Source organism: Pogoniulus pusillus, chromosome 18 (assembly GCF_015220805.1).
Source record: "Pogoniulus pusillus isolate bPogPus1 chromosome 18, bPogPus1.pri, whole genome shotgun sequence".
Taxonomy (NCBI): domain Eukaryota; kingdom Metazoa; phylum Chordata; class Aves; order Piciformes; family Lybiidae; genus Pogoniulus; species Pogoniulus pusillus.
In genome coordinates, this window is record NC_087281.1 from 14,087,073 (window position 1) to 14,101,630 (window position 14,558).

Sequence of the window (14,558 nt, forward strand, 5' to 3'; positions counted from 1 at the left end):
CAAACGATCCCACCGCCTGCACCCCTCTGAATGGCAGGTCAGACTTGCAGAAAACTGGTCTCTCTGCCTCACTTTAACCCCAAGGGCACCCACGATCTTTGCCAAGCTGTAAACCATGTATCATGTTTGTACTAAATGACATTGCAAAGTCACTTGCAGCCCAAAATACTCCATGATCCTGAGATTCACTCTGTGCCCGAGCACTCTATCTGCCCCATTAGGCAAGCCCTGCATAACCCCATGTACTGCTGAGGCTAGTCTTTTCTTGGCAGTGGTGTCACAGAGCAAAGAGGGCAAGCAACTGAGCTCAAATCATATATACAGAATTAAAAAGCACAAACACACTTTTCAGAAAAACAGTTTGCATTCCAGCTATGAGGTTCTGCTGGATGGCTGGAAAGACTGCCTTCTACTAGCAGCTTCAGTAGCAGCATCTGCTTTCATCAGTTCTCATAAACTCCCTTTGCCCCACGTTTTAGTAAACATCACCTTAAAGCCAGAACTCTTAACAGTAGCTGTGAAAAGTCACTCCAGACAGTAGCTGCACGGACCACTCTCTCCTTGTGACAACCAGCACAGCGTGTCACCGTACTGTACTGTTTCATGCATGAGGGGCTTTTCTGTTCCTCTGTGGCCTGCAGCCCCCTTTGCCTAGTGTGCACATCTTGCACATTGTGTGCTGGCTGCAGCGCAAAACCTGCTGCTAATATACTTGACGGGGGGAGCCGTTTGACTGAATGCTTCCAGGGCTTTCTGAGCCACTTCCATTTGTGTTGATCTTATTTCTTTCTGCATCTCTCCAAGTCTAGGGAAGGAGAGGGAGAAAGAGGGAGAAAGAGGAGTGGGCAGAAAGCCCTTTGCAGAAGGTGATTACAAGAAATGGGATGAGTATGGATGGGGCGGGCTTGAGCTTTTGGAAATGCTCTCTCCTATTCTGAGAGCATCTGCCCGGAGACGAACAGATGTGGGCACCTGCGGTGACAGGCCACATATGCTCCATCCTATTCACAGGCATTCAGGCACGGCTACAATGGCGAGGCTTTGTGCATGCAGTCACCAAATATATTAATCTGTGCTCCCCTGAGCACCGCTCTGTTTAATTTTTCACCGGCAATAACATCTGATCTAATCCTTCCATCGACTCCCCCATGTCCCTCTTCACTCTCCTGAAAAGATGTGAAGTTATTCAGGGCCCCACCTGTTGCGAGTGCGGTGGAAATGGATGGGTGGCTTTCCCAGCACGCCAGCAGCCAGCCGGTTACCTTGGGTCGCTGGCAACTGCCAAGGAAAGTAACCTCGGCTTTCTCCCCGCTCCACACCGGGTGCCGCAAGAGCCGCTGGCCTGGCCGCAGTTGGCCGCTTTGTTTACCCACGGCCAGCGCCGCTCAGCAGGCCGCGCAGCCGAGGGGCGACATAAATCTCAGGGGTTTTCAGGCAATTTCGGTGTGCGACGCTTTCATCCCCTCTCGCCCCCCACCCCGTCCCGGCTGGGTTTGTTCGGGGGTACAATGGCCTCTCCGGCCCCATTGTGGCCACACAAAGCCGAGAGACACCAGGCCGCGGGCGGGGACAGCCGCGGTTCAAACCAGCCCCCCCAAGTGCCCCGTCGCAGCCGTGAGAAGGTGCCCGCTGCAGCTGGCTGTCCCAGACAGGGCGGCCAGGGACAGCGCTACCAGCGGGCAGGGTGCAAAACACAGAAACAAAGGCAGCTCCACCGCCTCCAGCCCCGTCCGGCCCGGCCCGGCTTGGCGTCTCGGCGCATGCGCCACTCCGCCCCAGCGGGAAGCGGAAGCGCTGGTTCGGGTCAGTGTCGGTGCCGTTAGGGGCGTGCGGTGTGTCGTTTAACGGCCCAGCTGCGCGGGAACGGGGGGCAGGGGGGCGCTTGTCGGGAGTGAGGGGAGTGGAGCCCGAGTGGAGCCCGAGTTCCTGCTCGCAGCGTAGCCCAGCCCGTGTGCTGCACGGCCTCGCGAGGGAGGGGCTCGGCCCTTCCGGGGCTGGCTGCAGCGGCCCTCGCTTCGCCTGGTGCAGGCCTCGGCCCTCCCGTCTGCGTCAGGCGGGCACCGCCGGCCCTTCACCGGCCGGCCTATGGTTTTGCATTTCGTGCCGCTGGGACAGGCTCTGGCCCTTAAAGGCAGTGCGAGGGAGCTGCGGGCCTGCCTGTGCGATGCTGTACGTGGCAAGCGGAGGACTTTGCTCCTTACGCATCGTGCTGTGTGGCCCTTGGCGAGGGGGCTGCGGTAGCGGCTGGAGCGGTTATCGTGACCCTTTCTGCTGACAGCCTTTTGCCATGCTGCGCGCTGGTGTGCTCATAATAAAACTTGTGGTAGTTCCTTGCTAGCAAGATGGATGTTTAATAGTATCGTCGGCTGTCGTAGAGACCACCTCTGAATTCTTACGTCTATATAAAGCTGTACGTGGAAATGACTTTTATTGTTTGTGTGAAAAACTTGCCCCTGCTGCTTCATACACTTGGTAGTAGTGCGGTTGAGCTCGTACGGTAAAGTAAGCTCACTGCTTCACACGAGCAGCATTGGAAATAGGCATCTAGCCCTACACTGTTTCTCTGTAGCACAGAACGTGCTTTCCCACTTAGCGTTACAACATGAAATATTTTAGCCCTGACTGCATCTAATTTATCAAGGTTCCTCTGATGAAAGGACTCCTCGAGACCTTACATATTACTTGTTCTCTTTTCTGCTGTGGTGTTGAGTTAGTGGTTTCTTTAGCGTGGCTGTTCAGTAGTGAAACAAGCTATAGTATTTCAGTGAAAGTGTTTGATAGTAGTACTGAAATGCTAGCAGTGTCCAAGGAGCTTGCCTGTATGTTTGGATATGAAATTGAGTAAGCTAAATTAGTAATGGAATTTTAAAATATAATCTATGTGTCAAAGACTTGCTTAAATTGTTAGGCAAGAGGAGTGCTTCAAATACAGGTGTGAGGAGGTAAGGAAGTGTTTCTTTCATAGAATGGTTTGAATTGGAAGGGACCATTTGAGGTCATCTAGTCCAAACTCCTTGCGATGGACAGGAACATCTTTAACAAGATCAGGTTGCTTATAGCCCTGTCCAACCTGGCTTTCTCCAGAAAGATGGAAAGGGAGTTTTTACAAGGGCGTGTGGCGATGTAGCTTCTTATCTGTGTTTTTCATTCCAGGTCCTTAGAGGAAATTGATGCTGTAGCAGAGAAATAATGAGACCATAAATTAATTTTATCCCACAACTTGCTCTCTATAGTATGTAGAAATTGGTTCATTGGGCATGCTGTTGTGTTCTGCCACAGAATCTTTTGTTATCTCTTAGACTGAAAATAGGCTTATTCCATCTTTAATTATTTAATTTTTAGCTAATATTTACATGTGCATTTTTAAAAACAGTTTCAGAATTGCTGTGCAAGTTCAAAATCACATTTGATGTATTAAACTCACAGTTAATATAGTGATAGATTTGTAGTTTCACAAAATATAGGTAAACCTTAGGTTCTTTAAACAGGTCTTCAAATGACAGAAAGGTGAAATGGATTGAATTTCTGATTCAAATCAAAACACACTTCCAGAAATGTTGCAGAAGCAGAGGTATTGCAACTGACACTGTATCAATGGACTAATGTCTGTGAACTCAGATGGTAACTGAGCCACTTGTGTAGTCAGGGTACAAGGCTGATTGCTAAAGTTACTCTGTTTTTTCACATTAGCATCAGTTAAATATGTTCTCATACTTCTAGTGTGAAAATCAAGCTATTCCTGTGTTGTACACAGTTAAGATGTTATAAAGCTTTAAGTTAATTAAATTTGTTTTTCTAGCAATGCATACTGTTTAAAGGCCAGTGCAACGCAAGCTATTGACAAAACTAGGAAACTATTCAGTTTGCACACTGCTTTTCTTGGATTGTAGAATTTCATTAAGTTTGTCAATATTGCATTTTAGAATGTACTTTTTGTTTTTCTTCTTTCAGACTGCTGTGAGTTTCAGAAATCAGCCATGGGCGTTAGAGGTTTACAGGGATTTGTGGAAAGAGTTTGTCCTGATGTATGCACACCAGTAGACCTGAGAGAGATGGCAGAAAGGCATCGTATCAATCATCCTAATTTCCCACCTGTTATCGTAGTAGATGCCATGAGTTGTGTAAAATACTGGTACACAGCGGAATCCTGGGTGTGTGGTGGCCAGTGGCGGGAGTACCTTGTCAGTTTAGATCATTTTATTAAAGCATTTACGGCAGCTGGTATTAAGTTGGTGTTTTACTTCGATGGAGTGGTAGAAAAGAAAAAGAGGGATGAGTGGATCAAACGGAGGATGAAGAATAGTGAGGAAATAGCCAGAATATTTCGGTTTATCAAGACTCACAGGAAACAACCAGGAAGAGAAATGTTCACTGCTATTTCAGCTTTGCCTACTTTTACACGTTTTGCCCTGAAGTTGCTTGGTCAAGAAACGGTATGCACATTGCAAGAGGCAGACTTTGAAGTGGCTGCATATGGTCTGCAACATAACTGCATAGGAATTCTTGGGCAAGATAGTGACTATCTTATCTATGATACATGCCCCTACTTTTCCATTGAGAAGCTCCGTTTGGACAGACTAGTCACTGTTATGTATTCTCGAGAAGCTCTTTGCTGTGCATTGGGTCTTAGTTTGACACACCTCCCTCTCTTTGCTTGCTTGCTGGGCAATGATGTTGTTCAAGAAAACCTCCTGGAAAGCTTTTGGCAAAAATGTCTAATCATCAGTCGTCGCAAGAACAATAGGTATAGCAGAAGAGCAAACATACTTCTAGCTGTAGCAGATTACATCTCAAAACTTCCATGCTCGTACAGCAGCCTGAAACACTTGGAAGAGAGGCTACCTTTGGGATCAGATAAGACACTGCTTTACAGGGGAGTGGAATCCTATCTTTTGCCTGGGCAGCAGTCTCCGTGGGTTCCTCCCAACATAACAAATTGCCCAATCTCCCTTCAACAACAAGCAGCTGTGTGTCAAGATAAAGAAATCTTTCAGGTATGTTTTTATTAAAAACTTAATGGTCACTTTATTGCTGTGACTACTTAGTGGAAGTTGGTAATAAGTACACCAAACTAGATTTAAATTTACTTGGCAAAATCTTCTGTCTGTTAAGTACAGCCATGCATAGAACTATATTGCATGCAATCTATGAGGACAGATACAGCACATGAATTAAATGCAATTCCTTTATTTTTGAAACAACACTTAGGTCAAATAATGGGGAGCAGCTCCTGTACAGGTCTGTACCTATAATACAGCAATACTTTTGAAATCAGTTTGCATTTTTTTGGTACATAAGAGTGTGTAGATTATTTACAAATTGTGAGAAACCAGTATTTTCAAATTACATCTGTGACAGTGCTTTGTATGAAATAATTCAATACTTCACTCAAATTATACTTAGAAATATGTTGTTTCTACAGAAATAGATTTGGGGAATTACATTGTTTACACACATCAGGAATAGTAAATTATTTCTTCCAGGGCAACCATTAGTTTTATTGTTATAAGAAAATACCCTTTTGATTGGTAGTGCACCCAGAAGTTTTTGATTGATTTTATGCTCATGAAAATTTCTTCTGGAAATATGACATTTCAGTAGAATTACTTTTGATCTGTAATGTTCCAGCAATTGACTGCATCTTTGTTCTGTTGAGTTCCCATTCTGGTAGATACTGGAGTTCTGTAGAAATGGTGAATTTTACTCTGTCCAGCAGCTGAAAGAAACTGGTAACTGGATGACACAACTGAAATAATAGAGGTGACATGGCACATGCAAGGAGTGCAGAACAGAGAAACTTTAGTGCTTACTCACCATACGCTATAGATCCAGGAGAATTTATTAGTGATGCTCCATGGAAATAATTGACTCTGTGCAGCTGTCTGAATGCACCCTTAGTTTTGGTATGAGGCTGTGAAGTACAAAGTTGGCCTGCATCTGCACTTGGCCACGCTACAAATGTTAGTGACTGAAATTGTGTGCTGCCTAAGAATTGATTTCAAGAGTAATTATTTTCTAAAAAGCAACCATTAAACCCAGGTTTTAAGAATTCAAGACAGGGGCTAAGGCAGGCAGTGATGTGTTTCCTGTCCACAGAAAGATGACTAAAAGTACTCTACTGGATTTATTTGTAAAGGCACCTGTTAACCTCCCTGGCCATTCCCTCCATTTCTTCTGAAAGTATTGTTTCCTACAACAGTGAATACATTTTGTTACTTTTTGGTCCTTCTTAGTTTTGAGATAATGCTTGCTTTCTTCTTTGAATGAACAGTTAGCTAAAGAGCAGCACATCCAGTCTGAAAATTATATAATCTTCAATATCCTGAGTAATGGAGAGATTGATTGCAGCAACTCTTTAGAAGATGAATGTGATACAGAGATTCCTGGACAGGCTCTCATCTACCGTCCTGCTCGTCAGCATGTTTATTCTGTTGTGTTGGAATCTGGGAAAGGTAAGGATTATACTACTTGCATTACTATTCAAGTTTACTTTCAGTTTTGAAATACTAAATCTTGAATTCTTTAAGTGGCCACATGAGCATGGTATTTAGCATAAAAACTGCAGGCAGCTGAAGTATACTTCTTAAGCAATCAAAAGAACATTTTGACTATGAAATTGCTTTTTTTTTTCTACGTGCTGTTTAATTTTGGTGCTTTGAAAGAGTTTTTAAAAATTGAGATTTTTTTCATTAGAAAGTTGTGAAATTTGTTAATGATTGAAAGATTGGGCAAAACAATGACATTTAGAAGATTTTTTAAAGTTTTTTTAAGTTAAGAGAGCCATACATCCATGGATTAATTATAAATCATATGTCCTAATTGTATTAGACGTCTTTAAGCAGCCAAGCTAAAATGCGGGAGGCTGAGTGAACCAGATTGTAGAAAGCAGATAATTTATGTAATACTCTTAGAATGATACAACATCAGAACAATTCTGAAATTGACTTTGGAATACTGAATTGAAGGGGTTTGTTCATGAAATAGCATTATCATAGGCAATTATTTATAATCAAGATGTAGGACTATTCATTTACTGGAATGTGCAATTTAAGACTCTTTATGTTTTCCCAGCGTAGGTGGCTTTCATTTTATTCTTAATGTCATTAGCTTTTGAACAGTCAAGCATGGGTAAACCAGGTTGAAATGGTGTCACTCACAATCCAGCTGCTGGTAGAAGAAGAATAATTTTGGAGGGATTGCTTTGATTTGTTTTAAGTTAGGTGCAGTTTTCTATTAGGGTTCATAATGTGGCATCAGTAATACTGGTAGAGTGAAGTGCAGCATAATGTAATCAATAAAAGGGAGGAATTTTAAGAAGAATGACTTCAGCACTGAATGAGAACTGAGAACAATTAAGATTTGCAGTTGTGTAATCTGGAAAGGGACAAGGGAAGGGAAAGAAAATTAAAAGCTTTGACATTTATGTGGAAAAGATTGCAAAAACACTGTTTCAGGTGCCCAGGAATAGCTGAATCTGTGTGTTTCATATTGTTTAACAGATAGGGAATTTGGAAATTTAGAAATTATGGGCACTATGACTTGGTTACAATAAGCAGAAACACCATTTATAACAAAAATAATGACTAGTTTTTTTTATTAAGACTTGCATTGGAATGGGCTTCTAGAGGTTGGTAGATTGCATTTCAAAAGCTCTCAATTCCTTTTTTCATTTGTGGTGATATTTTTGGTTGTTTTTTTTAAGCATCAAGTGGTTAGATGCACAATTTAAAGAGTGACCTTTTTTTTGAGGTAAATTTTATTTAAGAGGCACCTTGCTCTTTACTGGAGGGTGGGGCAGAGCTAGAGGGTAGGAAGCCACGTGAGTTATTATACATAAACAATCCCTTTATACTAGATAAAGAGTCTGAAACAATGGGCTGTAAAAGCTCATCTGATGGTGGCATGACTCCACTGCTGTCAGCTTTCAAACAGCCATCAAGGCTGTTATAAAGATTACATCTCAAACCTTGACACAGGAAATGTCAGGGCAAGTCAGGAGAATCATATTAAGGACTGCCTGCGTATGTGGCAGTGCGACAGGCCTGAGAGACTGATGTAGCTCACGTAGGTCCTTAAACTATGCCAAATGCCTCCACAGCTTCCCAAACTGACTTGGAATGGGAAGGCCTAAAATCGGCTGAAGCCATTTTAGAATGCTTTCCACAGTTTTTTGGCTGCAGTTCCCAAGTCTAAACTCGTGTTTATAAGTACGTAATTCAGACTCTCTTAATTTGTTATGATAATTTATCATAAAGATACTAAGATCACAGAATGTCAGGGACTGGAAGGGACCCTGAAAGATCATCTAGTCCAATCCCCCTGCAGGATCACATGTCCAGGCATGTTTTGAATATCTCCAGAGAAGGAGACTCCACAGTCCCCCATGGCAGCCTGTTCCAGTGTTCTGTCACCCTCACAGGGAAAAGATTCCTCCTCGCGTTTACATGAAACTTCCTATGCCTCAACTTCCACCCGTTGGTCCTTGTCCTGTCATTGAGCATCACCGAGAAGAGCCTGGCTGCATCCTCCTGGCTCTCACCCTTTACGTATTTATAAACATTAATGTGGTCACACTTCAGTCTCCTTTTCCCCAAGCTAAAGAGCCCCAGCTCCTTCAGTCTCTCCTTGTAAGAGAGATGTTCCATTCCCTTAATCACCTTTGTGACTCTGTGCTGAACTCTTTCAAGCAGCTCTATATCTCTCTTGAACTGAGGGTCCAGAACTGGACACAGTACTCCAGATGCAGCCTCACCAGGGCAGAGTAGAGGGGGAGGAGGACCTCTCTCGACCCACTAGCCACAGCCCTTCTAATACACCCCAGAATGGTATTGGGCCTCCTGGCCACAAGAGCACACTGCCAGCTCATTATGAAAATGAAAAAGATTTTTTTTCTTGTTTTCTCTTTGAAGTTAAGCAAACAACTCATTTTGAGGTGTCTTCTATTACTTTAGAATCCTGATCAGTACTGCTTTCATTTTTCGCCCTGGTGTCAATACTTGCACTGGATTTACTGATGCAATTCTTATGTTTTTTTAGGTGGAGCCTGTCCGTTGATAAAAGAGTGGTTTGTCTATTTTGGAAATCCTCTACAGCAGCCAGAGTTGATACAACCTGTAGAACCTTCTGTTCCAGGTAGAATAAAAATGTGTTTAAATCTGAACTAATGACATCACTAAAATCAGATTATACAGTCCACCATTATGTATTTGGTACAGAATCCAAAACAACTGTTGTGAACAGGGAGCTAAAGTGGAAGTGTTGCATGCCTGAAATTGCTTTTAATTACCCTATGTGGTTATAATAGGAGTGAACTTTGAGCTGCATTATCACAATGTCTTGTTAAACCCAGTGCTGATTCAAATATCAGTACTGAAACACTAACAATTTCTTAATACTGCTCTGAGGTCAGGATAAGTAATGTGCAGAGCCATATTAAAATTCTTCTGTTAAGCTGTTTGAGAGAATATATTAGTGAGACTGGTGGAGAATATTCAGAAGAGTAATTTTTTGATTGCCTGTGACAACCAAAAAGAGAATCCAGCTTTCAGTGAAAAAATAAGTAAGCTATCTGTTTCCATCAAGCTGTTTCTGCTGTCTTAAGTACTAAGTGTGTGGGTTTATCTTCTTTACTTTGGTAAAGGAAACGCTCTTCATGAAATCAGTGTTACGTGGAATGTGTTACATTTATGAGGAAGTATCATACACGTTAGCGAAAAGATGTGGCCCTGTATGTGTCACTCTATCATTAAATATATCATGATAGGAAACAAACAGCACTGTATCAATTTTGGTATTTCAGAGGGAAAATTATTAATTTTCCCATGCTGTTGTAGTCATAACCTCTCTATCTTCACACTCACAGTTCTCTGTGTCTAGTCATCTGCTGCTTTATGAATCAGGAGCTCAGAGTTTTTGTTAGTCATTCATATGAAATTAATTTGTTCTATTGATAATACAATACCACTGATATCTTCTTAAGTAAAAAATATCTACTTGACTTCTTGAGAGTAATTATCAGTACTGCTTCAGTCAGCACTCAGAGCTGTAGCAGTCCTTGTTCTGATACAATCTAAATACAAATTCAGAAATTGTTGCAATGCATACAGTCTTTTTTTTTTTTTTCATTTGTTTTGTGTTGGTTGGTTTTGGGTTTGGGTTTCTTTTGTTTTGTTTGGCATTGCTTTAGAAACTACTTGTTTTTTATTTTCTGGGTTCTAGTAAATTTTAAGGTAGTCCGAGTTTGTGCATTTGTCTTCATCTTGAGAGTATTCAAGTATGAAGGAAAAGCAGCTGCTTGTTTTATATCATTCTTCTCAAAGTTCTTGTGAAAGGAACCATTTGAAAAGGAAGAAGTTTTATGTAGACAAATTACAAAGTAAGTTTCATTTGATATACATTAGCTTCACTGTCCAGTATCCCTTATACAATGTTGGGAGAATGATTATCTAATTGACTTGATGATAGCATGAAATTACTCTGTAATTTTCCAAATGGATATGACTATGCAGGGTAAAAGATGATCCATGCTGTACAACTCTTTTATTTCAGCATACAGTGTTCTGGGAATGAGCATTTGTGGAACTCAGTGGAACAACCTATGCAGCTGCATTTAAGTTTACATGGCAAGCACGCTGTATTTATTGTTGTCAATTTTTCCTTCCCAAACAATGTAGTATCTTCTATTCTGGAGAGGAAAGTACATTTAATCTCATGTACTCTGGTTCTACTGCTCTGCAAACATTCTTACGTATATAGAACCTACCTTCATGATGACAAAAAGCAGGATTTAAAACCAGCATGTTTGTTGGTTTGTAAAAACATCAACTTCCCAGCCATAATCTTTGCTAATTGAATAATGAAAGGCTGTTCAAGCAGACTATTACGAAAGTGGGGGTTGAGGAGGACTTAGAGTGTTTATTTTTAGTGCTCTGTTGTCATTCCTTCAGTGAACAAATGTTTTTATAAAATTTTTGCAGTCCATATTTGTATGCCTTACATTCACTCATGCATCCTTTATTTTCCACAGCATGACTTTGTAATTCACCAAATAAGGTTCTCAACCATGCATCACATTTTTGAGACAGGGATCATATTTAGAGCTAAATTTAAAGAAGTTCTAGGAAATTAGAGTTCAAAGCTGTCAATCAAGATCAGGTTACTCAAAAAGAGAGAAAACCTTACCAGAAACTATTTGAAAAATCACAGATGCAATTAATCTGGAAAGGTTCTTTGCTTTATTTTATTTGGGAAACATTATAACCTCATCATCACAACTACTTCAGAAGCATATTGAGAATACGTGGGAAATTCTGTCTCTTACTGAATTTGATTTAAATGAAAAAGGCTAAAGAAAGAATACCCTGTAGGAACTTTAATCTCTAATGTGCATAACTATCACAGAATCAGTCAGGTTTGGAAGGGACCACAATAATCATCTAGTTGCAACCCCCCTGGCATGGTCAGGTACACTCTACACTCGATCAGGAATCATAGAATCTATCAATATTTTGTATTAATCTTTAAAATTCCCACTGCTATTTTGTGTGCATATAAAACTGCAGAATTGTCTTGCTTCTGAAAAGCTTGCAGGTAATAGATTTAATGTTAGGGTTTTTTTCTTTTGAAGTGAAATACTGAATCCTAAAGATGTTAAGATGATAACATAAAATACATTTAAAATATCATGTGTATTATATACCTGCGTTTTTCTTGAGACAGTCTTTTGAATTAGCATTTGCATGTAGGCTCATTCTCTGTCTCTCTTCCCTGAAATGTTTCTTTTCTGCTGAAGGAATGTGTTCATAATGATCCTGCATGTTGACAGAGCAGCACTTGATACAAAATTAATTTACCAGGGTGTTTTTTTACAGTACTTGTGATCCAAAAAACTTTAAATGAACTTGGCTGGACACCCATCTAAGATTTGATATTTGACGAGAAGGTGAAGCGCTGTATGGATCTGTAATGTCTTGGAGTGATGAGGCAGACTAGTAAAAATGTTGCACTAATATCCAGGCTGACTAGTGCATTCGGTTTTGGGCTCCCCAGTTTAAGGGGCAGGGATCTGCTGAGGGAGGTCCAGCAGAGGGCTACGATGATGATTAGGAGACTGGAGCACATGCCTTATGAGGAAAGGCTGAGGGACCTGGGGCTTTTTAGTCTGGAGAAGGGAAGTCTAAGATATCCGAGGGCTGGGTGTCAGAAGCGGGGGTCAGGCTCTTCTCACTTGCTCCCTGTGATAGGGCAAGGAGCAGTGGATGTAAGCTGCAGCACAGGAGGTTCCACCTCAACACAAGGGGGAACTTCTTTACTGTAAGGGTCACAGAGCACTGGAACAGGCTCCCTAGAGAGGCTGTGGAGTCTCCTTCTCTGGAGACTTTCAAGACCTCTCTGGATGCGTTCTTGTGTGTCCTGTCCTAGATTCTATGGTCCTGCTCCGGCAGGGGGGTTGGACTAGATGATCTCTTTGTGTCCTTTCCAGCCCCTGACATCCTGTGATCCTGTGTGATCGATAACATGCGTATCTTGTGAAAGCATTGGATCTATTTTATATGTATGCAGATACATATGGAAGAGAGGAAGCTTTAAAGTCTTCACTGGAAATTGCGTGGATTCTGCTTTTCTTTTTATTTCTGAAAATGTTAGCTTCATATCACAGAGCTTTTATGTACTTCCAAAATTCTAATCATTGTGTCTTACAGGAATATGTAATGAATTCATTTATGTTCAAAGTGCTGTCTCTGAAATGCTTCATTAGTGGTCAGATTTCATTGACATTTAGGTTTATGGGTTCTTTAAAATTTGCCAGAGTTGTTGATATGTTAATGTTCAGTGTTCCCAGCATGGATATTGCTCAGTCTTTACATGTGATATCATAGTATTAATACATTTCACAACTTTTTCGCATACTCACAAATCAGTTATTGAAGTTCAAGCAAATTAACTGTGTATATATTGCTTTGAAGTACTCTTGTTTATCACGATGCTTTCTATATGATAATGCTTATTTTGCATTTAAGGGTTAATATAATGGATGTCTCTTGCGTATTATGTGGAATTCAATTACTTGTAGAAGAGATCCTTTCAGTAAAATAATGCTTTTGGTTGGTATGTTCCAAAAGGAGGTAGCATCAAGTTTTCTTTCCCAGAGTAAATCACTCATAATTCATCCATACCTCTTTTTCCCAGGCACAAGTAGATGTTATTTCTCAAAGTGTAAGAAACTGTTTATGGAAGAAATGTCTTGAATTTTTTGTTGCTCTTTCTCAATATAGATATATAATCTTGATTATTAATGTAGTTCATGGGTTTATCCTGAAGAAAGGGAAATTTCTATTATTAGATATACCTCTGGATACAATTAATTTAGGAAAAGAAAAGAAGAAGCAAACCACAAAAAAATGTACAGATGGAAAGAGTACTTGAACTGATTCTTAGCATATCTCTTTACAGACAGCTGATTTGGAATCTTTTGGAAAGCAGAAACCGTCAAAACTATTTGAGATTATCCATTAAAAATTGTCTCATGCATTAAGGTTGCTTAGCTTTGGTAGGAAAAGTTGGCTTTGTTTAAGTTTTATGCATATTATTTTTGCTTTTCTTCCTAGAAGTCAGTTTCTGAAGTTGTGTATTTTGGTGGTGTGGTTGGTTTAGATTTTTGTTGGTTAGTTGGTTGTTTTTTTGCTTAAGGCAGCAATTGCTAGTATGGAAATCAGTAATCTGAGTCTTACTGCTTGTACTGGCCTGCACACTGCCACTATTTATGTAATCACTAACCTGCATTTCTAACTCCAGTCAAGCAACTGCTGTATTTTCTTTATATTTATACATATGTGTATATATATATTTCCTTACAAAATAAGCTTAGAAATGGTAATTCATTACATGGTTAAAACTTTGAATGGGAGAGTTAGTCTTAAAAATAATAAAAGAAACACCCATCAGGGAGATGTAGAAAGAAATTACTGACTTCTGGTATCCCCCTCTCCAAAGAATTAGTACCGTTTGGTTAATGGGCTTTCTTGGCTAGATAAACATTTTCTGTGTAGATTTCAGCACCTTGTCACTTCAACGATTTATTATCACCAAGTGTTCCTAACTGGACTACAGCTGCTACATGTCACACAAAAAAAGAAGAGGTGTTACCAAATGTAGCTTAATTAGTCCACATTTAAAATTCACACCTCGTTTTATTTAACTGGAAAAACATCAGTAGTTTATGGTAAGATTCTGTCTTTAATTGGGATTCTTAAGCATAACCAGTTAGCTGTCCCGTTATTTCACGTGCATTAGTGTTTATTTTGATAGTGGATTAGATGAAATTTAAATGTGGAGCAAATGTTATGTTAGTTCACACATGTTACAAATAGGGAGATGGCAACATGGGGCAAACATTAGGGATTTGGAGACTCGGGTCAATGATACTATAGAAAGTCTGGAAAGATACATCATACATAACTGATGACAGTTCTTTTGTGTGTGTTTGCAACAGTGTTTTGTACAATAGCCTGGAGAATACAAAATACCAGATATCTTTGGGATTCCTTCCCAAACTAGAA

The 14,558-nt window shown here is 40.5% G+C and overlaps 1 protein-coding gene across 3 annotated transcripts in view; it reads left to right on the plus strand.

Annotated features, from left to right (window-relative positions):
• Window positions 1–1,497: 1,497 nt before the first annotated feature.
• The window catches only part of FAM120B (family with sequence similarity 120 member B), a 40,282-nt gene continuing 27,221 nt past the window's right edge, over window positions 1,498–14,558 (plus strand). For all 3 annotated transcript variants that reach the window (XM_064158475.1, XM_064158476.1, XM_064158477.1), the window contains exons 1-4: window positions 1,498–1,803; window positions 3,952–4,994; window positions 6,272–6,452; window positions 9,037–9,132. In XM_064158475.1, coding sequence (XP_064014545.1) covers window positions 1,509–1,803; window positions 3,952–4,994; window positions 6,272–6,452; window positions 9,037–9,132 — 1,615 coding nt within the window. In that variant the 5' untranslated portion in view covers window positions 1,498–1,508. The remainder of the gene's footprint in view (window positions 1,804–3,951; window positions 4,995–6,271; window positions 6,453–9,036; window positions 9,133–14,558) is intronic.